We start from the raw sequence: 25534 nt of genomic DNA on the forward strand, positions 1-25534 counted from the left end.
TAGTTACAAGGTATTCACACTTGCAGACAATGACGAAAGCAGCTGTGATGCTGGTGGATAGGCTGCATGTCTCCACGTCCCAGAAAAATATTGAGAGTGTTGGCTTGTAAACAGTTGAGCTTTAAACTGTCAATTTACTTCCAAGATGAGCGCGATCTGGGCTCTCAAGGATAGTCAATCAGCATACAAGGCCAGGTTGCCATGGAAATGGACTTCGAGGGGGATGAATTTCTAAGGTATCCCTCATAACTTTCAGATGCCGTGGGCAAGCCAGGATCCAGCAGAGAGCAGCTGGAGGCTAATGTCTCCATGGTTTAATGAACCAGTATGCGAGTGGAATCTCACGCTCACATTGAAAAGATCAAATTCATGAGGAGTTCAAAAGAGGCTTAAAGGTTTGCCTAGCTTAAACTGGAGAAAGGATCTCCAGCATTACTCTCACAAAAGAAAATTCTGGAGGTAGAAGTTACCAGGCTGAGAAAGGAAGCAAGCAGAAGTAAATCTTGGGGGGCTAAGAATTATTTTGGACTGATTTCAGGAGAATTGATTGTCTATTTTAAGGTCAGCGTAATATAAAGTCAAGTGTGGATTTTTTCCATTTGCGCTAAAACAAGAGCGTTTCTGTTGTGTAGTTTAGAGAGCAAGTCCCTTACTAAGATAGTATTTAGTTACTAGAGCTTTTAGTCTTTTGTTACAGTAAACACCACAAAAAAGAAATCTTGTCGTGTCATCCTTTCAGCTATTAACTTTTAAAAAGAAATTTAAACTTCCAGTTTTCATACAGATTGTAACAATTAACTTTTTATAAAGAAACAGATTAGAAAGTCTTTTTAAACCAACACAAACAGGGATGTGTGTGTGAACACTGTGAATGCATTAAAGCATGCATGGCAATGAAGGTAATTAAACCCGCAAACGTAATATAATGATCTCCAGGCAAAACTGTGGCATAAAAAGCATTCATATTGTAATCCTGTATTGAGGTTCTGGATTTTATTTTGTGACCAGGTTTCTATACTTGTCATGTACATTCACAGTATTAAGTTTGCAGATTGAAAATAAGGCTGTAAACATAAAGACCGATCCAGTTAAAGCAATAAGAACATTCCCTTCTTCACACTCTTAAGTCTACATTCTCATTGGGAAATATTGTGGGTTTTTTTTTTCCTCTGTTGCGCCCATTTAGTTTGGTGTAAAAAAAATTTGAGCAGTTTGAGAGTTACTTAGATACAAAGGGGAGTGCGCCATTTGAAAATAGATATTTATACACTATGTTTATATATATACACACACATACACCGTAAAGTCAATATCTGAAAAAGTTAACAGTATTGGATAAACTAATGTCAATACTTCCCATTACAGGTACCGCATTTTTTCAACAAAAGACCCATAACAGAAGAGAGACAATACAAGTTAGCTCGAAGGCCACTGTCAGCCTGAGTGAGAGGTGCTCACTCGGCCCCTGAATTTCATCCGCAGTATTTAACAGCACAGAAACCAGGACTGTTCCAGTAGCTGCAGGGTAATTAAAGGATTGGATTGGCCCCAGTAGGTGAAACCGTTACCAGTTTATCCCTAGCCAACAGAAATTAATACTGCCCTTCACCACAATCGAACCACTCAGAAATGACGGTGCAAAAAAAAAACATAATGGAGTTCCTAAATTTCAGGTTTCAAAATGCTTCATTGTGTCGGGACTCAGCTCTTACACGACCATTAAGACATCAGAAGGACAAAACCTCTTGTACATCACTTCCATAACAACTTCATTCAGTCAGTAACGATGGTTTCACTGCCATGAGCAAGAGACAGTCCATGGAGTTCAATGTTCTATCACCATTTCCAAAAAGTCACATGCAATATTTTCTTCCAGCCTTCGTAAAACAGCGTCGCTATCAGTGGCTGGTTCCATTAGAGCAGTCGGGTCGCGAAGACCATGTGCATTTAGTTCTCCAACAGACCTGTTTGGTTGAATTTTAAAGATGCAGCTCAGTATTCTGAAAAAGTGCGCAAGCGTATGGATGCTGGACACGGATTGTTGAGTCAAGAGGGGAAATTCATACACATCGCTGGATTCGATTTCTTCTGGGCAGTAAATCTCCTGCATTAAAGAAGAAGATATTCCTTTTATTACAATTACTTACGTCCTCCGAACACAAGAGTAAGCAGACAGCCAATTTCCAAGCAACTTAAGCCAGTGGGTGCAAGTAGTGAGGTGCCTATATGACTGATCCCCACTCATGCCCTTCTTTGTGGAAAGGCACTTCACCTCCACCTACAAACTGAGGCAACGAACTCTGAACTTTCAGACGGAAACTTTAGTCCCATCATAAAAGACATCACACTATCAATAGAGAGACACCCTACACTGTCTGGGAGGCATACTTTCTGTATTTGCAGAGAAATCGAATCCATATTGCATGGATAATGATCACTGACTGAGAACAAAGTTTCAAGGGCATTTATAATAGCATTTACTCACTAGTTCCAGACAACATACTGGGAGCCCTGGATATCTTTCACCATTGAACATGCACCAACAACTAAATTAAGCAAGCTGAAGGAACAAAAAAGTAACAAGTAGCTGTCTAAAAACTGCAAAGAAATTAAATTAAGACGCTAAGCTACAAGCACATTGACGAAAGCATGCACTTGCCCGGAAAAAGGTCACAAAAGCTGGATCAAAATGATTAAAGTTGCAAACTTTCAAACTAATTCTGAAATGCTCGACCAAAGCTCTAACCAAGGTCACCCAATTCCTTTTAGTTACTGAGGTGTAATAATTCAAAGCTTTCCTTGCGTTATTTTAAATTTAGAATGGGCAATCAGATATAACTGGGGCAGAGTCAAGACTGCAAATTCTGCCTTCCCGTTCATGGCTACACAAAGGAGGGAAGCTCAAAGGAAGATCGAGACTTTTACATGACTACATCCAATTAATCAAAGGGAGTCTATGGTTTTGCCGATGTTTACCCAGTTTTAAGGGGTTTATGTTGTGTCTATTTGTGCCACAACACTGGAGGGAGCACTTGCTGCACATGCACAATCTCAATATCAGTGTCAACTGCTGCACGAAAACAAAGTTGGCTTGACACACACTAACAATACAGCTCAGTCCTTTACCGACTTTATGTTGTGTCCACTTCACCTACCATTTATCAACTGTTCTCTCGGTAAAATGTGCTGCTGATGATTCAATAAATGCTAAAGAAACAAATCAGGAAATCTCAGTAAACGAGGTTCACAATGAACTCCGAGACTATGGAGAATTTATTTGGTAAAAATTAACTGAAAGTTTTTTTGAATAAAAAAAGAAGAAATTTGTCATCTCAGGTTGTATTCAAAACAATATCCCTGGGAGTGAGAGTCGGATTGTCATCCAACTGATCTACCCCCTGAGCTGTGAGTGGCTCTCTGCACAAAGCCTAAACTCATTTACTTTGTTTATTGTCATGGTCTGATTTGTTATGGATTATAGCAAGTTAATTGGTATTCAGTACAGTGGGTCTGTTCCCTCCGTAGACGCAACCATTTCATAGAATCCCTACAATGCAGAAGGAGGCCATTCGAGCCGGCACCGACCACAATCCCACCTAGGCCCTATCCCATAACCCCTCACATTTACCCTGCTAACCCTCCTTACACTAGGGTTAATTTAGCATGGCTAATCAACCCAACCCACATCTTTGGACTATGGGGAGGAAACCCACGCAGACACGGGGAAAACGTGCAAACTCCACATAGATAGGTGATCATAATCCAGAAGGCCGGAATTGAACCCGGGTCCCTGGCACTGTGAGGCAGCAGTGCTAACCACTGTGCCACCCCTCATTAGCACTGCAGAGCTTTAATAATAGATTAATTCCCCATTACAGCACTAAAACCCACTTGATGGTGATGTAAACAGGCAGCTTCACAAAACCAGATTTCATGTAGTAATTCTGATATGTATAAATAGAATCACCCTGCCACCATAATCAGGTACAGTTGTGCAGGGGCAACCGTGTGCTGAACGCTCGTGTTCAACTGTTCTTGCTGCAGTTCCGGTCCGCGGCAGGTGTTGCAATGAGAGGAAGAACATTTACCCCATTTCTTTGATCCAGGATATCCAGAATCCGGACAGCACATGGTTTATATGCCTGGGACATGTCCACAACATCCAGCTGTGGGCTGCAATCTTCAGCATCCACCTCAGGAACAAAAGCCCACCGGTACCTAAAAAGCATCAGGTAAGACTTTCAGTATCGACTTTGGCAAAATTGGTGTCACTTACACGAGAAGGGATTGATTCAGTGAAAAGGGGTTGGGTCGACGCGGGAAAATATCAACAGTGTGGACTCGGAACTGTGGCATGAAAGTAGGAATTTAATTACTATCAGTCTTGGAGTGAGAGAGAGTGCCAATCTCTCTCCAATTTCCTGAGAGGTTTCATTTCCTCAGAAATTGAGATCCAAAATGTGGAAGAGAAAAGAAATCAAACACGAATGAAAAGAAATGGGAGCATATAGCCCTCAAGTCTGTTGAATTATTCAATAAGATCATATCTGAACTTTACATTACATATTTGGAGCCCAGAGGTGGAGTTATTGTGTTTAATCTTAATCATATTTTACAAATTATTGGAGGACCTTGCTTGTGGGGGACAGGCAGGAGTGAAGGATTGGGTACAATTTTTAGACTGGTCTGAAGAGGGGATTCAAAGTCGCAAAGGATTCAGCATTAATACCAGCTTCATCAGTAAGTGTTCACTGATGGAGAAGAATAGAAGGAAGCCATTTGGCCCATCAAGTCTGCACCAACCACAATCCCACTCAGGCCTTAACCGCTTAACCCCACCTATTTACCCTGCTCGTCCTCCTGACACCACGGGGCAATTTAGCATGGCCAATCAACCTAACGCAGACATCTGTGAGGAAACCAGAGCACCTGGAGGAAACGCACGCAGCCATGGGGAGAATGTGCAGACTCCACACAGTCACCCAAGGCCGGAATTGAACCAGAGTCCCTGGCGCTGTGAGGCAACAGTGCTAACACTGCGCCACACCCGGAACAGCAATATCACCAAGAGGTGAATGTTGGTGTTTGGCATTAGATAAAAAACACGATCAGGCTTGTCCGTAATGATGCTTGAAGTTGAATAGCCTGTGAGTACTCACTGCCAAGGCTCATACATGCATAATGGCCAATTGGATGAGGTACCAGAAAAACGCAGGCATCCATGGAGCAGTATTTCAGGAATTAGTGAATACCTGGATTCATGGCTCCTTTCATCATCAGATAGATCAGTCTGGAGAAACAGAGACTGAGCTAACTTCAACTCTCACATTACATTTCTAGACTGGGCTCTGAAAACAAAGTTTACCACCAGGGCTTTTTCTGTAACTACAAGAGAATACAGCATTTTGGTCAAACACGCATTTAAGAAATATTAAGGGAATGACGCACATCAGTAAAATAAAAGCGGCAGCATTTTTGTTAGTCCCAAGAGTCTTGAGAATAGTACATCCCACACTGTCGACTTACATTTGGAATAAAGGCATCGCTTCATGCGGAAAACCAAGTGCTGTATCCAGAAATTTACAAGCAGATAAATACATGTCGAGATCATTCTGCTCCATGTTTAACAACAATGTTCTATTTCCATTGTTAACTGTAGATTTTTGGCTCGCTTTGCTGAAAAACAGAAGTCAGTTACAGCATCACTGAATGCAGAGTGCAGTCACATTCCTGAACGCAAACACAAAAGCAATTTTCCCTGCGTTGCATGGAATTTTCTTCCTTTGTTCACTGGGAGGTGTTGGCTCCTTGCTAGGTTTAGGGTTGGAGACTAACATGCAAGCCCTAGTACCCCACCACAATGGCAATTAAGCAAGTGCATATCTTGGCAGAGTGTGCTGGTCAGCATTCCACTTTGAGGCTGACTCTGACCTCACCCTTCATGAAACCAGAATTTTTCAGCAAGTCCAATGTTCACCATCAGTAATAATTCCCCTTTTGATTCGGCTGGCGCCTAATGTTGAGATTTTGCTATTTTAAGCTAGGATCAACCTTGCAACAAACTGACTCGCTAACTAATTAATTTAAAATTCTAAATTTTGCACTTTCAATCCACACTTTTAGACTCCAAGTGTCTCCTGATCACCAGGATCCTTTGACCTCTAATAGCTTGAGGCAACTCAATGTGGCAAACAATTAACTAAAGAGTTTATTGATAAGTATATACACTAAGGATTCAACATCCCAACTCAGGAGGTCTACTAACACCCTGACTACAAAAGAAGCCCTCCAGCCCTGTGACTGCTCACTCTTGCTCCTGATTGGCCCAGGTTTGTGTGCTCACGCTCCATTGACTCCAACCCGGTCATGTGGCCCATGAAGGATTGCCCCTTAAAGGGGCCACACTACCACAATCTCGGATTACACTCCAACAAATCACATCAGTTGCACCTCTACCAGTATTACTTTATTTGACACCAAACGTGGCCTTTTGAGATAGCTTTACCAAGTTTCCTGAGCCCAATCACAGCTTTCATTCTTCTGACTCTGCCGTGGTTGAAGTTGCTGATATTATTTCAGCTGGCACAGGAAGTTTTCAAACTTCACTTTCACTCCTGCTAGGTCCAGCTATATCATGACACTTCCTTTGTCATTAAAGGAGAAACACTTCAGACTAGTCTCTGCTGGACCAAAATAGGCAGCGAATAAAGCTTACTCAACTACACAAAAGTCTCTTATCAATTCTTTCACATTCTGTTCTGACCAGTCTGTTTTGTCTTTTACTCATCTCTGGTCTTTACACAATTCTGCCACTGGTTGTTCTGAATGGTGACAGAGATGATTTGGAAGGACAAGGTGCCATCTCCAGCTCGGAGTCACTTTCACTCCTTGGGTAGTTTTCAGAACTCAGACTTTGTCTGGTTATATATTGCTTCACATGTGGATTCTGGTTCTGGATCTTTAGCTACACTTTCTGGTTCAGATCAGGATCACATTTCATTTGTTTTCTGTAGGAATTTCCCATTTCTCCTGTACCTTGGGTGGCAGGGTGGTTAGCACTGCTGCCTCACAGTGCCAGGGATCTGGGTTCAATTCCGGCCTCGGGTGACTGTGTGGAGTCTGCACGTTCTCCCTGTATCTGCACGGGTTTCCTCTGGGTGTTCTGGTTTCCTCCCACAGTCCATAAGTGTGCGGGTTCGGTTGATTGTCCATGCTAAATTGCCCCTTAGGGAGATTAGCAGGTTAAATAAGTAGGGTTACGGGGATAGGGCCTGGATGGGATTGTTGTTGGTGCAGTATCAATGGGCCAAATGGCCTCTTTCTGCACCGTAGGGATTCTATGATTCTATTGTCCATTTGGAGTCTGCACTATGTAAGAACTTGGTTCTCCTGTGATTCCAGATCCCTTCCTGCTGAACCCTCACTGTCTCTCCCATATCCAGCTCAGACAGAAGTCAGATGCCTCAACAAAAATACAGTTTCTGCTTCTGCTGTCTCAGTTCGAGCAGGCCCTGCACATTTTGGCTCACTAACTGTGGAAACAACAGTTGGAAGCTTAGTTCTTAAAGTTTATTCATCACAAGTAAGGCTTACATTAACACTGCAATGAAGATACCGTGAGCTTCCTCCAGTCGCCACACTCCGGCAGCTGTTCGGGTCAATGCACCTAACCAGCACGTCTTCCAGACTGTGGGAGGAAATCTAGTTCCTAGTCTTCTCCCCATCAGCAACTGTGCTGGAGATGAACCAATGCCCTCTAATGGAGTATCCCCGAAACCCAGCAGGACCAGGGGTCTCTTCCATCTGCCTTTGCCTTCTTCAATAAGGTGGTGTGGTCCACCATTCCACTGGATTGTGGACATTTGGGAATTCCCTGTAGCAAAATCCCCAGTCCTGTGCAAACTTAGGAGGCTAGGTGCCTGAGAATTGCGGACCATTGTCTCAGATGAGCACTTCAGGTAAGCTGCGGTGAGTAAACATTGATTTCAAAGGATTTATTACATCTTTCTCAACAGCACAGAGCCGAAAGACTTGAGTAATAATCTACTGCCAGTAGGTTCTCATTGTCGTCAAATCTGAACAGGTCCACTCCAATTTTCTGCCAGGGTCTCCCTGGAACACTGTGTTGAAGGGGCTTCTCGAGTTGTGATGTACTCTGCCGCACGCACGCACACCATTTCCCCGATTTGTGCTCCTATTCCAAGCTAATACATTACATCTCGAGCTCTTCTCCTGTATGTTTCTATGCCAAGGTGATTTCCAAGTATGCATTGCAGCATTTCTGTCCTGTGTTTCAGGAATTATCTTTTCTCCCTTTAAAAGTATTCCCTCTGCCACATGAAAGCTCCAGTACTCTTGTGCAGCAGAAGGGGGTGGGCCATCCAGTTTGCTGCAGTTTTTTGGCATCATTCTTGGCCATTTCCCTGATCTCATCCAGTTTGGTTCCAGCCATGGGCAAGTTCATGGACCTCCATTCATCGTGGTGAAAACTGATGCAAAATCCCTTTTCGGAATCAAAGCTGGTGAAGATCTGAAGCTAATCAAGAGAAAAATGGCTGTCACCACTGATGACATCTTGAGTGAATACAAAGATATGTTCCAAGGGATTGGATGCCTAAAAGGAGAACATGCATCAAGATTGATAAGATGGTGACACCCAAAATACACTCACCCAGAAAAGTGCCAGTCATGCTGAAAGCAGAGTTGGACAGAATGGAGAAACTTCACATCATCAAGAAAATTGAAGAAGTGACAACGTGGATTAATTCAAATGTAATTATAGAAAAGTCAGATGGGAATCTGCAAGTTTGTTTGGATCCCTGGTGTTTCATAGTCCTCTTCTTCCAATGATGAGTAAGTATGCACATGAAAGAGTGCCTGCGATGTATATTTACATTTTTGTCGGCTCTGGCCCAGCACTTCCGTAGATGTAGTAGTAATCTTTGGATTCTTGATGGCGTCCAGTTTCGGAGCTTTATAAATATAGCTGCCAAAGGCTTATGATCAGACTCTACCTCCATATCTTTGCCATAAACAAGCTGGTGGGAGCATTTCTTTCTCTCTTTGAGCACAATGCGGCTGTGTTTCTGTCATTGCCTTTGAAGTGTACACCACTGGTGCCTCATTTTGCAAGAGGACAGCTCCCAGGCCAGTTTTTGAATTATCCACTGATATTTTGACTGGCTGACTGATGTTGTAATACTTTCACGCTGGTTCTTGGATCAGTGCTCTCTTAAAAAAGTTTATTAGTCACAAGTAAGGCTTACATTAACACTGCAATGAAGTTACTGTGAAATTCCCCTAGTCGCCACACTCCGGCGCCTGTTCGGATCAATGCACCTAACCAGCACGCCTTTCAGACTATGGGAGGAAACCGGAGCACCCGGAGGAAACCCACGCAGACATGGGGAGAACGTGCAGACTCCACACAGACAATGACCCAAGCCGGGAATCGAACCCAGGTTCCTGGCACTGTGAAGCAGCAGTGCTAACCACTGTGCTACCGTGTCACCCCTCTTTAGACTGGTCAAAGCTTCTCGGTGACTTTATTTCCTGTACCACTCTGCATCATTTTAGAGAAGTTCCGAGAGGTGCTGTTAGGTCTGGCACATGTGGAATGAATTTCCCAAGGTAGATCACTGTGCCCAAAAATCTCTCCCAAGTCTTTCTTACATTATGGGGATGGCACTTTCACAAGTGCTTCAATTTCACACCGGTCCGGCTTCAATCGCTCACTCGTTAGCGCACAACCCAAGTACTTGATTTCAAGAATATCTACTTTGCACTTTTCCTTCTTCAGTTCCTTTCTCTACCTCTTGCCAGCACTTGCCTCAGTCCGTTCTTCTTGTGTGATTTCCCCAGACCAGCACTTGGTTTCCACACCCTCTCAACCCTTCAAACAGCTGCTTCACTGTTCTGTGGAACACCTCAGGAACTGAATTCATACCTAAGAACATAAGAAATAGGAGCAGGAGTGGGCCATCTGGCCCTTCGAGCCTGCCCCGCCATTCAACAAGATCATGGCTGATCTGAAGTGAATCAGTTCCACTTACCCGCCTGCTCCCCATAACCCCTAATTCCCTTATCAATCAGAAAACTATCTACCCATGATTTAAACATATTCAACGAGGAAGCCTCCACCACTTCAATGGGCAGAGAATTCCAGAGATTCACTACCCTCTGAGAGAAGAAGTTCCCCCTCAACTCTGTTCTGAACCGGCCCCCCCTTATTTTGAGGCTGTGCCCTCTAGTTCTGGTTTCCCTTCTAAGTGGAAAGAATCTCTCCACCTCTACCCTATCCAGCCCCTTCATTATCTTATATGTCTCTATAAGATCACCCCTCATCCTTCTAAACTCCAACGAGTACAGACCCAATCTGTTTAATCTCTCCTCATAAGCCACACCCCTCATCTTCGGTATCAACCTGGTGAACCTTCTCTGCACTCCCTCCAAGGCCAATATATCCTTTCGCAAATAAGGGGACCAAAACTGCACACAGTACTCCAGTTGCGGCCTCACCAGTGCCTGACAGTAAACATTAAAACTTGTAGTGGCCGCAATGTGTGTTGAAGGTGCAGAGGTAGGAACTGCATTCATTCACCTTGACCTCTCAGAAGCCTGAACTCGCAACCATGACCGAATAATATTGGACATCAGCTAGCTTACATGTGATTCCTTCTACAGTGGGCAGTTGATAACATTTTCTTCGTATTGCCTGTTTTAGGTCACTGGGATCCAAACAAACTTGCAAATTCCCATCTGACTTTTTTACAATTACATTTGAATTAAGCCACATTGTCGCTTCTTCAATTTTCTTGATGTGAAGTTTCTCCATTCTGTCCAACTCTGCTTTCAGCATGACTGGCACTTTTCTGGGCGGGTGTATTTTGGGTGTCACAGTCTTATCAATCTTGACGCATGTTCTCCTTTTAGGCATCCAATCCCCTAGAACATATCTTTGTACTCACTCAAGATGTCATCAGTGGTGACAGTCATTATTCTCTTGATTAGCTTCAGATCTTCACAAGCTTTGATTCCAAAAATGGATTTTGCATCAGTTTTCACCACTATGAATGGAAACTTTTTTTAAAGTTCACTTTAACTTCTTCACCTGCATGAAGTAAATGGATTCACTTTTGTTTTAGTTAGCCGCTTTTCTTTGCTCATCTGCTTCTGCACCTGTGTCAAGTTTGAAATTCACCACCATGTTGGCAATGTTTAAATTAACCTTCCATTTATCTTCTTTGGAATTTGTTGTCTTTGCACCAATGAAAAGTGCCGTTTCGCTGTCTCTGTCATCATCCCCAATCATGTGCACCTTCTTCAATTTATACATCTTAGCAAAATGATTTTGTTTATCACAATTCTTGCACTGCTTTCCGTATGCTGGACAACCACATGGCAAGTACCCTGTTCCACATCGACTGCATTTAAATGTTTTAATAGCAGTTTTGTTATTTTTACCTTCAGGCTGTCTATTTGTTTTTTTCTCAGCTCTATCTTTCTTAAGCTGCATCTAACTGCTTGACCATGTGGCTTATTATCTTCCGTCATCTGTTTAATCTGGCATTTTGTTGTCTTGCTGCTCTGCAGATATTTATTGCTCTCCCCAGTGCGATATCAACGTCTCTCAAAAGCTGTTCTTTCAAGAGAATCATTTGCACTCCCATAAATTATTCTACCTTGGATGATTGATTCTTAAAGCTTTCCAAAATCCCACTTATCAACTCAGCTCACTGCCTTGCGTGCACAGACAAAATTTGAATCTTTCATACGCGATTTCTCTCTTTGGGCTGCAGAAAGCTTTCAATTTTGCCATTATTTCTTTCAAATGATTTGGTTTCTTGTCACTTTGAAATATGAATGCATGGTAAACTTCAAGGGCTTCTTCCCCTGCTACGCGAAGAGAGATGGAAGACTGTGCGTGGGGATGTTTCTTAACACTGCCGGTCGCTGAGAGGCACAGCTTGAACTGCTGCTATAATCCCCTCCAGTTTTCGGTAAGACTGCCCTCCAAACTGAGCGCCATTAGTGATTTCAGAACCTCCACTGTTGCATTTGATTTTCTTCTGACAAATATAGTGTCTTTATGATACACGCCAACCAACATCATTGCTGTTGAACTAACTTTATTGATCACACATTTCCCTATCATGAACACACATTTGCAATGCATCTGAAACCTTATCCCTGCCATCTTTAACATGTACCATCTGACCTTCAACCCCCAGGCCAGGTGACCCCCATATGTAGTACAGGGGGCACCGTATAGTATCCAACACTGGAGTCCACAACTGCACTCAGCTATCATGACAATGACAGATACTTGATTCAAACAGGGATAAGCCTAAGAGGAGGTGTAGTGCCTTATCTGGTCAGCTTGGATCTTGTTTGCCTCTCCTGTGGGGACCATGAATTGGATTCAATTGGATTTTGAAGTTTGGTTTTTGGAGCAAGCATGGAATGGATTTGCCCAGTCCCTGCTGAGCATTGGCTTTGTAAGTTTAAGGATGGAGCTTAAAAAAAAAGGGGAAAGCATTTACTCACTGGACAATCAGGAACACTTAGCGTGGCTCTCAAGTTAAAAATATCAAATTAGGCCATCCTCAATCTCCAGTTTGCTAGTTACCCTTATAAACACAGCCAAAACAAATAGTTCTGGAGGAGTGATTTCAAAACAAGAAACTTACTTTGAAACAATTTCAAGTAAATCCTCTTCCAACTGCATGAACACATGAATCTAAAGATGACATTAGGAAGCAAAGTATTGGTATATTATTAACATTCGAACAGTACGTTAATTTCTATAATTTATAAAAGATAGTCTTACAACAATAGACAACTCTGACCAGCTCTACCACTTGGATATTTAAGTAACTTACAAATTGCACACCTACTACAAAACAAAGCAAGCACACCGAAAAATTATAGAGCACAACTTATTCCAGTTGGCATTAATCAAGCTACAGAAGTAAACCTAATCCAATTCAGGGAGAGGTGTGTGTTGCACAAGGGAACAAAAGTGACCTAGAAATCAGTGGAGAGATGCCAGCGTTGGACTAGGGTGGGCACAGTAAGAAGTCTCACAACACCAGGCTAAAGTCCAACAGGTTTATTTGGAATCACGAGCTTTCGGAGCGCTGCTCCTTCATCAGGTGAGTGGAGGTTAGTTCACGAACATGGCATAGTTAGGCAAAGACACAATTGCAAGATAATTACAGAGTACAATGTGAAGAATGGTTGGAAAACGAGTCTTTACAGACACAAACTGTCTGTGTGGAGAGAGGGATAATCGCAGGTTAAAGAGGTGTGCATTGTCTCAAGCCAGGACCGTTAGTAAGATTTTGCAAACCCAGGCAGTATGGTGGGGGTTACAAGTAGTGTGAACATGAACCCAAGATCCCGGTTGAGGCCGTCCTCATGCGTGCGGAGCTTGGCTATCAGTTTCTAGAAATTGGGATCTCTGCTGTAGCCACATTTCTGCTGTGTCACATTTCAACTGCAGCAGTTTCACTGCGAGGGGGAAAAATTAACTGATAAAAATGGGACTTAGTTTAATACACAAGTTAGGATACGTTCTGAAGGTAGTCACAAAAAAAAAAGCAGATAAACATTGTGTTTTTAAAAAAGGGAAAAAAGCGAGACAGCATGAACATTACACCGCTGTTATCATTCTCATAGTGGCCAGTTACTGAGCAGCATTGAGAACATGGCTGAGAAGAAAGTTGCCCAATTTTCTTGCCCAGGCTGGGAGGCAATGAAGAACAAAGAACAAAGAACAATACAGCACAGGAACAGGCTCTTCGGCCCTCCAAGCCCGCGCCGCTCCCTGGTCCAAACTAGACCATTCTTTTGTATCCCTCCATTCCCACTCCGTTCATATGGCTGTCTAGATAAGTCTTAAACGTTCCCAGTGTGTCTGCCTCCACCACCTTGCCTGGCAGCGCATTCCAGGCCCCCACCACCCTCTGTGTAAAATATGTCCGTCTGATATCTGTGTTAAACCTCCCCCCCTTCACCTTGAACCTATGACCCCTCGTGAACGTCACCACCGACCTGGGGAAAAGCTTCCCACCGTTCACCCTATCTATGCCTTTCATAATTTTATACACCTCTATTAAGTCTCCCCTCATCCTCCGTCTTTCCAGGGAGAACAACCCCAGTTTACCCAATCTCTCCTCATAACTAAGCCCCTCCATACCAGGCAACATCCTGGTAAACCTCCTCTGTACTCTCTCCAAAGCCTCCACGTCCTTCTGGTAGTGTGGCGACCAGAACTGGACGCAGTATTCCAGATGCGGCCGAACCAACGTTCTATACATCTGCAACATCAGACCCCAACTTTTATACTCTATGCCCCGTCCTATAAAGGCAAACATGCCATATGCCTTCTTCACCACCTTCTCCACCTGTGACGTCACCTTCAAGGATCTGTGGACTTGCACACCCAGGTCCCTCTGCGTATCTACACCCTTTATGGTTCTGCCATTTATCATATAGCTCCTCCCTACATTATTTCTACCAAAATGCATCACTTCGCATTTATCAGGATTGAACTCCATCTGCCAGTTCTTTGCCCAAATTTCCAGCCTATTTATATCCTCTGTAGCTTCTGACAATGCTCCTCACTATCTGCAAGTCCTGCCAATTTTGTGTCGTCCGCAAACTTACTGATCACCCCAGTTACACCTTCTTCCAGATCATTTATATAAATCACAAACAGCAGAGGTCCCAATACAGAGGGTAGAATACATGTGTAACAAGTACTTGGGACTCTTTTAAAAAAGAGCATCACTGTATCATCCAATGTCGATCACACCTTCACACAGTTATGCATTACACACCCAAGATTGGCTTACGCTAACCAGAATGAAAATTGAAGTCTGATTCACCAAGTGTACAAGATTTTCATGATGCTTATTGTTGAACTAGATTCGTTTTAACATCTGGAAATGAACCAACTGCGCAAAAGCAGAAGGCATTAAATGTTCTTTCACAGTTAAATAAAATATGTATTTACCCCTACTAAAATAGTAAAGATGTTGAATTCCTGTTTTCCCCAATTAAATGCAGTGGAAGTAGGTTGAAATAATTGTGTGAACAAATAATAATCAACTTCACAGGAAAAAGTAGAGGGATTCTCAATGTTAATCATATATATTTCAAACAAGCTTTATTGGAATTGATTCTCATGAGATTTTCTCCGTAATTTTACTTAACAAGACTAAATTAGCCTAAAGTTTATTAATGCCCTAAGAAAATGTAATTAAAACAAAATAAAAAAAATCAGGAAATACTCAGCAGGTCAAGCAATGAAAGGTCACCTCAACCGGAGACATTGGGCGGAATTTTAGCTTGCTCGACCCGAGACCAAGTCCTGCCCGAGGTCAACGGACCTTTCCATAGTCCACTTCTCGCCGGCCACGATTCCCATGGAGGGCAGGGCGGTAGAATTCCGGCGATTAGCTCTATGGGTGGGATTTTACGGCCTTGCTTGTTCTTGAAACCATAAAATCCCACCCGAGGTCAACAGACCTTTCCATGGTCTGCCCCTCACTCGCTCAGATTCCCATGGCAGGCAGGTGGGATGGTAAAATTCCAGCCTATTTCTCCCCACAGATGCTGCCTGACCTGCTGAGTACATCCAACCCTTCTTTGCTAATATTTCAGATTTCCAGCATCCACAGCATTTTGCTCACATAAGGAAATGGAGCAATTATCTACACTCGCAGCTTCTTTCAGAACCAGCTACAATTGCAGGTGCAAAAAAAAATACAATTCTGATATTCTCAATTAATTACCACTGAATAAATCCAGCATTTGGGCATATAACCACAAAATGTGATTCAGTCAGTCCGTCAAGCCAAAGCTATTGGACTGACTTCTCTTACCAACTCAGTCACCATGATAGGCCAGAGTGAAGTCAGATGTTGAGGAGAAATTCTCATCAGCAGCACTCTGAAGGTCAGAAACATTTGGGCAGTAACAACTGATGACATCCCCACACGAAGAGTTTCTGTCATGCGCTCTACAAATAAAGAGGGTATGAAAATGTTAGCCCTGCTGTGGATGACACATTCATCATAAGCAGATTAAAACTTTTGCTTTTTGCAAAGTGATTTTTTTTTTGGGCCAGATGACCCTGTGACACTGCATAACCTTTGCTTGTGACACGGCCATAAATCCAAAACATCGCCTTGATCTATTCCCCGATCTTTCTCTCGGGAGTTCAATATTTACTGCTCTCAAAAAACTCAGCAGCCCAACGAGCATTGTCATTCCATCCACCAGGCACACACAACAATCGTCACTTCAACAAAATATTCTCGATGACACCAGCTCCCTCACTATTTGTCCTGTTTCTCGGAGGGTAAACCATACAAATTTAAATGACTTTAACGTACAAATCTTCAATCACCTCAGATTCTACTGCCGCCCACATTCCACCCCCCCCCCCCCCCCAACTGAACCCACCTCTCCCCCACCACACATCGCCCAACCCCCTGTACCCACCACCCCCTCCTCCATTCTCCTCTCCCCCTCCCTCCACCCACCCACTCTGCCCGCCAACTCCTTGTACAAGAATGACCATCATTCTGGGGACTGTCTCTCGAATGCAGAATGGGAAATTATTTCATCCTTTGGATTCTCTAACAGAAACACGATTTTACTTTCTTTTCCTAGAACTATCAATGTTGCGATTGACCTACCAAAGATGAATTGCATGTTTGGTTCTTTAGTAAACTTTTATATCATTTAGAAAATAGATCAGCTCACAAAACCTTCTGTGTCCCAAACTCAAGAATTCATCTCCGTACACTCTTCAGTGGAGAGCTGCATCATTGCGGAGAGATGCCCGGACCCTTGTTATATCAACCGAGCTAAAACTTGTTAAAAAGGCTATCTGGAGGATGGCAATGTCCTTTGATGGTTCCTTTATTTCAGAAAGATTTTGATCATTTCTTCAGACCTATTTAAGTGTCTGTGACCATCATTCTCAACCTTTAATGAGAGTGATCATCTGATGAGTATGTCTCAAAAAGTAGCTAGCATTATAATCCACTTCACCCCCATCCCGCACATGGTGCTAATATCTCCAATTCTATTTTACAGGGGATCAACCAGAAATCCTTCCTCTTTTCCTTCCTCACTGGAATGTGCTTGGTACAGTTCCTCAGTTGTGCACCATTGTAATTCAGACTACCAGAGTCAACTATCCCTTCAATCCCTGTTCCCAAATGCTGAAATGATTTGAAGTGATAATCATTATTGGTGACAGTAGTTATATTTTATTCAGTGCAAGACTTGACAGATGCTAATGTCTGAGCAGTAATATTAAAGTGTAGCAGTATTACCATGACACTCTGGAGAGGAAGGATGATCTTCCATATTCATTCTCTAGCTGTGCCAGTCAATGCGGCACAAGCATGTTTGGACCCTCTGCCATGTAGCCCCATTCTTCTGAGAGCATGTGTCTGCCGGATGGTCCTAAACCTCCTCTGGCCAAATCTCTCTTCCTGCCCAAGGTTCCCTTTTTTACTATGGACAGTAAGTATATGATTCAACCCAATCTCTTATTTGACTGGTCCAATTACAATAGAAGTCACTAAACCATCTGTCTGCCCAGGCCATGCCAATTCCTCAGGATCTCTGCATCTCCACATTCACAACACCATTATAAACATTTCAATGCTAGTGTCTGGCCTTAGCTCCCAGTTACTTTATCTCGTGTCTAACTCACAGCCAGCTTTCTGAGATTCTGCAATGGTGTTTATCTCTCAGCTCCCACACAGCAAACCTGTTTTCACACGCTGCTAAACTCCTGCTGCAGTTTATTTTTAACCATTTGGTTCCCTTTACATCTTTCTCAGGCTAATACTCTGAGGACATGTCTTCAAATCCCATCATGGCAGCTGGTGGAATTTAAATTCAATTCATAGATCTGAAATATAACAAAGCTAGTTTCTTAGTCACCAATACAGAGACTATCGTCGACTGTCAGGGAAACCCATCTGGTTCATTAAGGCCCTTTAGGGAATGAAAGCTGCAGCCCTTACCCCAGTCTGGCCTACATATGATTCCTCCGGGTGCTCCGGTTTCCTCCCACAGTCCAAAGGACATGCTGATTAGGTGCATTGGACATGCTAAATTCTCCCTCAGTGTACCTGAACAGGCACCAGAGTGTGGCGACTAGGGGATTTTCACAGTACCTCATTGCAGTGTTAATGTAAGCCTACTTGTGACACTAATGAATAAACTTTAAACTTCAGATCCAGAGCAATGTGGTTGACTCTTAAAATGTCCCTCTGCAATGGTGTGACAAGCCACTCAGTTCAAAGGCAATTAGGAATGGGCAACAAATACTGGCAGGCCAACAAAGCATTTGGTTAATGAAATTAAGTCCAATTAATCGTTTCCCATCATAAGACCTCGCAGCCTCTTTTACCCAAAGCATATCACAAAGGCTGAAAAGTCTATTTAAGTACTACAATTAAAAGTGAAGCAGTGTGCAGCAAATTAGTTTTCATCAATTAACGCAAAAACCCAGTGCAGGTTTTTCCCCAGGATTCTCACACAAGGCTGGAATTTTCCAGCTCCCTGTAGTGGTATTCCCACAATGGAGGCAATTCACTATTGGCTGGTCCTCCAATTTCGCCAAAGTCTACTGTATTTGGCATGGCTCGTTAACCACCAGGGAACCCCCCCCCAATGAGGGTCAACTTCCGTGGAAACGAGAGATCCCACCAGTGAGAAGGGCTGGAAAATCCCATCCAAAGTAGTCACTTTTTCACATTCAGGCTAACCCAGCCTAGTTTAACAGGATATTCGATGACAGGATTCGAGCATTATAGCTAAACACAGTTCTCACCCAACATCCACAGATGCAATAGTTCCAGCAGGAGTCACCAAACAGTGGCAGGGAGAGTGAGAAACTATTTGCGCTGGATGGGGAGTCTTGGACCAGGGGCCATTGTCGAAAAATTAGAACCTGACTTTTCAGGGACTAAGTTAGGAAAGAATTCTTCATGTGAAGGATAATAGGAGTTTGGAGCTCTCCTCCACGTCAGCAATGCCACAGCTAGATCATTGGTAATTTTAAAACTGAGATTGACATATTGTCGTTCTTAAAAGGCATCAAGGGATATAGGCAAATAGTATGTGTGTGTAGAGTTAGGTTGCAGATCAGCAATGATCTCACCGAGTGCCAAAACATGACTTGAGGCTAAATGGCCCACTCCTGTTTTTGCATCATATTTCCTAACAGTGGTTAAAGGCTTGAAGTCCAAGGACATTGAGGCCGCACCTATTGTCAATAGTTTTTTTTTAAAAAAGTGTCATTAATAAAATATTGCTTAAAAGAAACAAAAATGCCAAAATTTACCATAAAAACAAAGCGCTGGAAAAACTCAGCAGGTCTGGCAGCATCGATGGAGCAAGAAACAGGGTTAACTTTGAGTCCAACGTGATTTTGGAATCCCACTTGTTTTTTTTTTAAAAACTGCCCAGATTTAATTACATTAAGAAATATGTCACCTTACACCAAACTGGTTGCTGTCACATCTCAGTTTGAGCAAAAATAGTTTTACCATTTATCTTTGCAAAGTGTATTCATCACCTTGTATGAGTGGGAGGTACAGATGATATTGGTCAAGTTCACCGCTGAAGATTGCAAAAGCTTGCCGCTTCACCAGCATTGCTTTCTGCTCATAATTAGGAAATAGTTTCAATGAGCTGCTCTGCATGCCTGAAAGGGAGAAAATATTAATTTAATAAAAGGCAAAGAGCCAAACAGAAACAAATGTGATTTATTGCAAATTACAGGCGACATTTTGTGTAGGAAGGGTGGCAGTGAAAGAGGGGACATGATAACAAATGAACATGAACTTTATTCCTGAATTGGTAGAAAGTTCATGAAGCTTATTTCATCCATATTTAACTCTTTAAAGAACAAAATATAACTGTAAAAGCAGATTAATTTTATGGGTTTAATAATGCCTTGCATTTGTGAATTATTGGAAACACATTACTCGAGATAAAATCAAGTCCTTTGTACTTTCTAATGGCCTTTTTAACCGCTTTGCTTCTTTTAATGATTTGATCCCTTTCCCAACCTCCCCAACTAGATTCTTCATTAGGGTGTCACAGTGGCTAGCACTGCTACCTCACAGCGCCAGGGACTGGGGTTCAATTCCAACCTTACGTGGAGTTTGCACACACACGCCACCGATTGGAAGGCTAAAGTGCATCTATTTTAATACTGATAAGGCAGATGAACTGAAGAGTGTTGATCACCAAGTGGAAATATGATATTGTTGCAATTACGGAGGCATGGTTGAAAGAAGGGCTGGACTGGCAACTCAACATTCCAGGATATAGAACTTTCCGGCGTGATGGGAGAGGGGGTGCAGGTAAGAGAGGAGGGGGTATTGTATTATTGATGAAAGAAACCATCACTGCAGTAATTAGGGAGGATGTCTTAGAAGGTTCTTCATGGGTGGAGCTTAGAAATAAAAAAAGGGGTGATCACTTTGCTGGGATCATACAACAGGCCTCCCAACAGTCAGAGGAAGATAGAGGAGCAGATATGTAGGCAAATCACAGAGGTGAGAGGAATAGGGTTTATAGTAATAGGGGATTCAGCTTTGCCAATATTAACTGGAATCACCTTGGCGTGAAAGGATTAGACAGGGTGGAATTGTTCAACTGCATCGAGAAAAGCTTGATGTGCCTGTATGTAGGTAAACCTACTAGGGAAGGGGCCGTGCTAGACCTAATCCTAGGGAATGAAGCTGGGCAAGTGGTCGAAGTGTTAGTAGGCGAGCATTTTGGGGTTAGGGACCATAACTCAAGTTTCGAAGTTATTATGGAAAGGGATAAGGATGATCCAGAAATCAAGTGTCTGAACTGGGGGGGCTGGGGGGGGGGGGGGGGGGAGGCCAATTTCAATATCATTAGACACTGATTTGGCAAACGTAGACCCGAGCAGCTACTTGCGAATAACTCTACGTTAGGAAAGTGGGAGTTTTTTTTAACAAAGTGAAGTAGTGAGAGTTCATGGCCAATGTGTTCCTCGAAGCACGGTAGCACAGTGGTTAGCACTGCTGCTTCACAGCTCCAGGGTCCCGGGTTCGATTCCCAGCTCGGGTCACTGTCTGTGTGGAGTTTGCACATTCTCCTCGTGTCTGCGTGGGTTTCCTCCGGGTGCTCCGGTTTCCTCCCACAGTCCAAAGATGTGCGGGTTAGGTTGATTGGCCAGGTTAAAAAATTGCCCCTTAGAGTCCTGGGATGTGTAGGTTAGAGGGATTAGCGGGTAAAATATGTGGGGGTAGGGCCTGGGTGGGATTGTGGTCGGTGCAGACTCGATGGGCCGAATGGCCTCCTTCTGCACTGTAGGGTTTCTATGATTTCTATGATTTCTAAGAGTGAAGGGCAAGGGCGGTAAGTCCAGAGAATCCTCAATCTCAAAGGATATTGAGGACTTGATACAGAAAAAAAAATGAAACGTATGGTACGTACAGAGCACTAAAAATGGGAGAGGCCCTTCATCAATAGTGTGTGTGTGTGTGCATGGTGCGTAGGGGGTGCTGAAAAAGAAATTAGGAGGGCAAAGAGGGGCCACAAAATATCACTGGCAGAAAAGATTAAAGAAAACCCTAAGGCATTTTATAAGTACATTAAGAGCAAGAGGATGACCAGGGAAAGAATGGGGCCCATTAGAGACCAAAGGGGCAATCGGTGTGTGGAACCAGAGAATGTGGACGAGGCCTTAACTGAATATTTTTCATCTGTATTCACTAAGGAAAAATACATTGTAGCTGGAGATTTCATTTGGGATGAAGTTCTAGAGCACGTTACAATTAATGAGAAAGTATTAGATGTTTTAGTGGGCATAAAGGTGCATACATCCCCAGGGCCTGACGTGATGTATCACAGGCTGTGATGGAAGGCTAGGGAGGAGATTAGGTTCTGAGGGATAGGATCAATCAACACCCTGAAAGACAAGGATTGATCAGAGATAGTCAGAATGGATTTGTTGGTGGGAGATCCTGTCTAACTAATATAATTGAGTTTTTTTGAAAAGGTAACTAAAGATGTTGACAAGGATAGTGCATTTGATGCAGTTTACGTGGATTTCAGTAAGGCCTTTGACAAGGTCTCATAGGGAAGGCTGGTCCAAAAAGGATAGAGCCTGGAATCCAAGGCAAGTTGGCAAATTGGACCCAAAATTGGCTTGTTAATAGGAGGCAAAAGGTGATGGTGGAGGGTTGCTTTTGTGATAGGAAGCCTGTGACCAGCGGAGGCCTCTGTGCGGAGACCCTTACTGTTTGTTTTAAATATTAATGACTTGGATGTGAATGTAGAAGGCATCATTTGAAGATGAACAAAAATTGGTGGATTTTTGAGGAGGATAGTCTTAGGCTACAGACTGACATTGATCAGTTGGTAAGTTGGGCAGAGCAATGGCAGATGGAATTTAATCCTGATAAGTGTGAGGTGATGCATTTTGGGAGGTCTAATAAGGATAGAATATACGCAATGAACGGTAGGTCCCTAAGGAGTATTTAGGAACAAAGGGACCTTGGTGTACAAATCCATTAATTCCTGAAGGTGGCAGCACAGGTAGATTGGGTGGTGAAGGCATATGGAATGCTTGCTTTCATTAGCCGAGACATAGAATATAGGAGTAGGGAGGTCTTGGTACAACTTTATAAACATTGGTTAGGTCACAGATAGAGTATTGTGTACAGTGTACAGTTCTGGTCACGACACTATTGGAAGGACATGATTGCAATGGAGAGGATGCAGAGGGGATTCACTAGGATGTTGCCTGGGATTGAGAGTTTCAGCTATGAGGAGAGACTGGAAAGACTGGGGTTGTTTTCCCTGGAGCAGAGGAGGCTGAGGGGATGGGGTGGGAGGGGGGGGGGTATTCTCATGGCATTTAAGAAGCAACTGGATGAGCACTTAAAATGCCAAGGTTTAGCCGGCTAAGTGCTGGGAAATGAGATTAGTATAGATTGGTATTTGATGGTTGGCATCGAGCTGGTGGGCCGAAGAGCCTGTTTCTGTGCTATGACACTCTAAACTTGCACATCCCTGAAGAAGGGAAAGGGTTAATGAATTTTGTACCTAAAAGGTTAATGAATTTTGTACCCAAAATATATCACGAACATAACCCTTCCTCATGGCTGATCTCCCCAGGTTTATACTGCTCCGGGCATCAATATAAATTATTTATTCATGTTTTCCTTACTTGTTCATGTCTTTCATTCTTTAACTTTTATTTCCATAAAGACAGATAGTTAAATGTGAATGTTATTTTGCAGACATTGCAAACCTTACCCGTTTGTACTAGCTAAACATAGTTAAACAGCTGCAGATGGTAGAGTGCGATAATGGCTGTTTGACAGGAAGACTCCTGCTGAGGCAGCCCGCAGTCACACAGGCTACTTCAAGGGAAAGGCTGCCGACGCCGCCGGAAGGGCTGTGAAACCAAAGACTGATTCGTGACCAGAGACTACCAGATGCACTGTGATTCGTGATCAGACCAGTGTTTGCATCGTGACTGGTACTGGGAACCATAATGTATAAATATCCACACTTCGTTGTATTCAGGGAGAAGTCTGGTGAACCGCTGTTAAGGTGCCAGAACTCTCCCAAAAGCTTTTGTAATAAAGCCACTGTACTTTGACTCACTAACAGTCTCAGAGGTATCTTTTTACCTACAACAATCCCAGATAAAAGGAAGCACAACTGCTTAACGTTCAAATCAGTATCAAGCTGTGGCCTATTGTAGCAAGTGCTTCAGGCCAAAGAAACAGGAACATGACGGGAAACGAAACTATGAATAATGATACTCTTGTGGTCTTAAGTGATAGTCATGTGTTCGGTGGTGTCACAAACAGGTGTGGAGCTTTCTATCACAAGTTGTCCTTTATTCTTATTGGCTCAAGGAAAAGGGGGAACGACAGACTGGAGAAATCCAATGGCTTGTAATAATGGTCGTTGGTGCAAAATGATAAAGTGTGGGGAAGAGTGTTCAATGATTCGCAATCTCAAGAGAAAGCAGAAGGTGAAGGAAACAGACAGGAAGAGAAGGCCCAACATTACACCAGGGTTATGGTCTCTATCCAAAGGACAAGAGGGTAAAATGATTCTGTCTTTTCTATAAATGATCGCCTATATACTTGTGTATTGGTTCTTGCTTTCATTCAAATATAGATCATTGATATAAATTATTTGGTGTCAGAGCTGAACAACTGGTTTGATCGAACAATCTTGACAGGATGGCACGGTGGCACAGTGGTTAGCAGTGCTGCCTCACAGCTCCAGGGAGTCAGGTTCAATTCTAGCCTCAGGTCACTGTCTGTGTGGAGTTTGCACATTCTCCGCGTGTCTGTGCGAGTTTCCTCTGGGTGCTCCGGTTTCCTCCTACACTCCAAAGATGTGCGGGTTAGGTTGACTGGTCATGCTAAATTGCCCCTTAGCGTCAGGGGGATTAGCAGGGTAAATACGTTGGGTATGGGGATAGGGTCTAGGTGGGATTGTTGTCAGTGCAGACTCATTGGGCCGAATGGCCTCCTTCTGCACTGTAGGGATTCTATGACACACCTGCTGGATATGTGACTATTGATGTCCAGTTGAGGCTCAAGAGGGCAGTTCACAGCCACTTTCTCAAGGGCAGTTAGAGGTGGCTAATAAACACTGGCTTTGCCAGTGAAACTTCCATCACGAGTGAATTTTTAAAAAAGCAACAAATTACATTTAAAAAAAGTATTTAGGAATGTGTATTACAATGCGATTAACGTTGCTAATTAAATCTTTATCTAGATGTGAAAAGGAATCTATTCGGCGTTTCAGCGTCGCAGTGCTTTGATGACTAACTGTCCAATGGAAGGGGATCCACAGCTTCTGAAGAGAGTATGCTGTAAACAGGCATGGGCAACACTCAGGAATTAATATTGTACACCCTTACGGCTAAGCAGTGCAATTTAGCCCCACAGCTGCCTGGTGGAATGGAGCAGAAGTTGTATGGGCCGTAGGATCAGCAATATTCGTTTCTCAATCCAACACCAGGTTTCTTTGCCAGTTGGTGAGGTGTTAATCATGCTCTTAATTCATTCACGCCCCTTTTAAACCCGGCGACAATATCCTTTTTCACACTTTCTCCTTGCTCGGGTGCGACAGTTAGCCTCTCCCACCAGCTGCATATTCGCAGGTTCTTCTTCCACTCCCTGATTAAGAGAAAGGGTGAACACAGATGTTCCTCCCTGGAGGCTGAACACTCGGGAGTCCTTGAACTGACATCTTATCATCCAGCACATTCTTGTGGGCAGCTGATCAGCTACTTATTACTGGGAACCTGATAACCCTCAAGTCTGTTCCTTAAACAGCTGTACGCAGCCTTTATTTTTGGCGCCAGTATATGGAGTAAATCCTGAGCATGCTTTCAACATTCCCACACAAGCTTCACCGTGATCAACTGATACCTTGGGCAGAATTTTACCCTCCCCTTAGGCGGGCCTCGGGTGGG

At 43.2% G+C, this 25534-nt stretch overlaps 1 protein-coding gene across 3 annotated transcripts in view; it reads right to left on the reverse strand.

Moving 5' to 3' along the window:
* Positions 1–783: 783 nt before the first annotated feature.
* dop1b (DOP1 leucine zipper like protein B) overlaps positions 784–25534 on the reverse strand; it is a 148553-nt gene continuing 123802 nt past the window's right edge. For all 3 annotated transcript variants that reach the window (XM_078232767.1, XM_078232769.1, XM_078232768.1), the window contains exons 32-37: positions 19616–19744; positions 15891–16027; positions 12690–12739; positions 5527–5676; positions 4089–4218; positions 784–2104 (exon numbers count right to left, since the gene is read on the reverse strand). In XM_078232767.1, the coding sequence (XP_078088893.1) occupies positions 1826–2104; positions 4089–4218; positions 5527–5676; positions 12690–12739; positions 15891–16027; positions 19616–19744 (875 nt within the window). In that variant the 3' untranslated portion in view covers positions 784–1825. The remainder of the gene's footprint in view (positions 2105–4088; positions 4219–5526; positions 5677–12689; positions 12740–15890; positions 16028–19615; positions 19745–25534) is intronic.

This window comes from Mustelus asterias, chromosome 17 (assembly GCF_964213995.1).
Source record: "Mustelus asterias chromosome 17, sMusAst1.hap1.1, whole genome shotgun sequence".
Classification (NCBI taxonomy): Eukaryota; Metazoa; Chordata; class Chondrichthyes; order Carcharhiniformes; family Triakidae; genus Mustelus; species Mustelus asterias.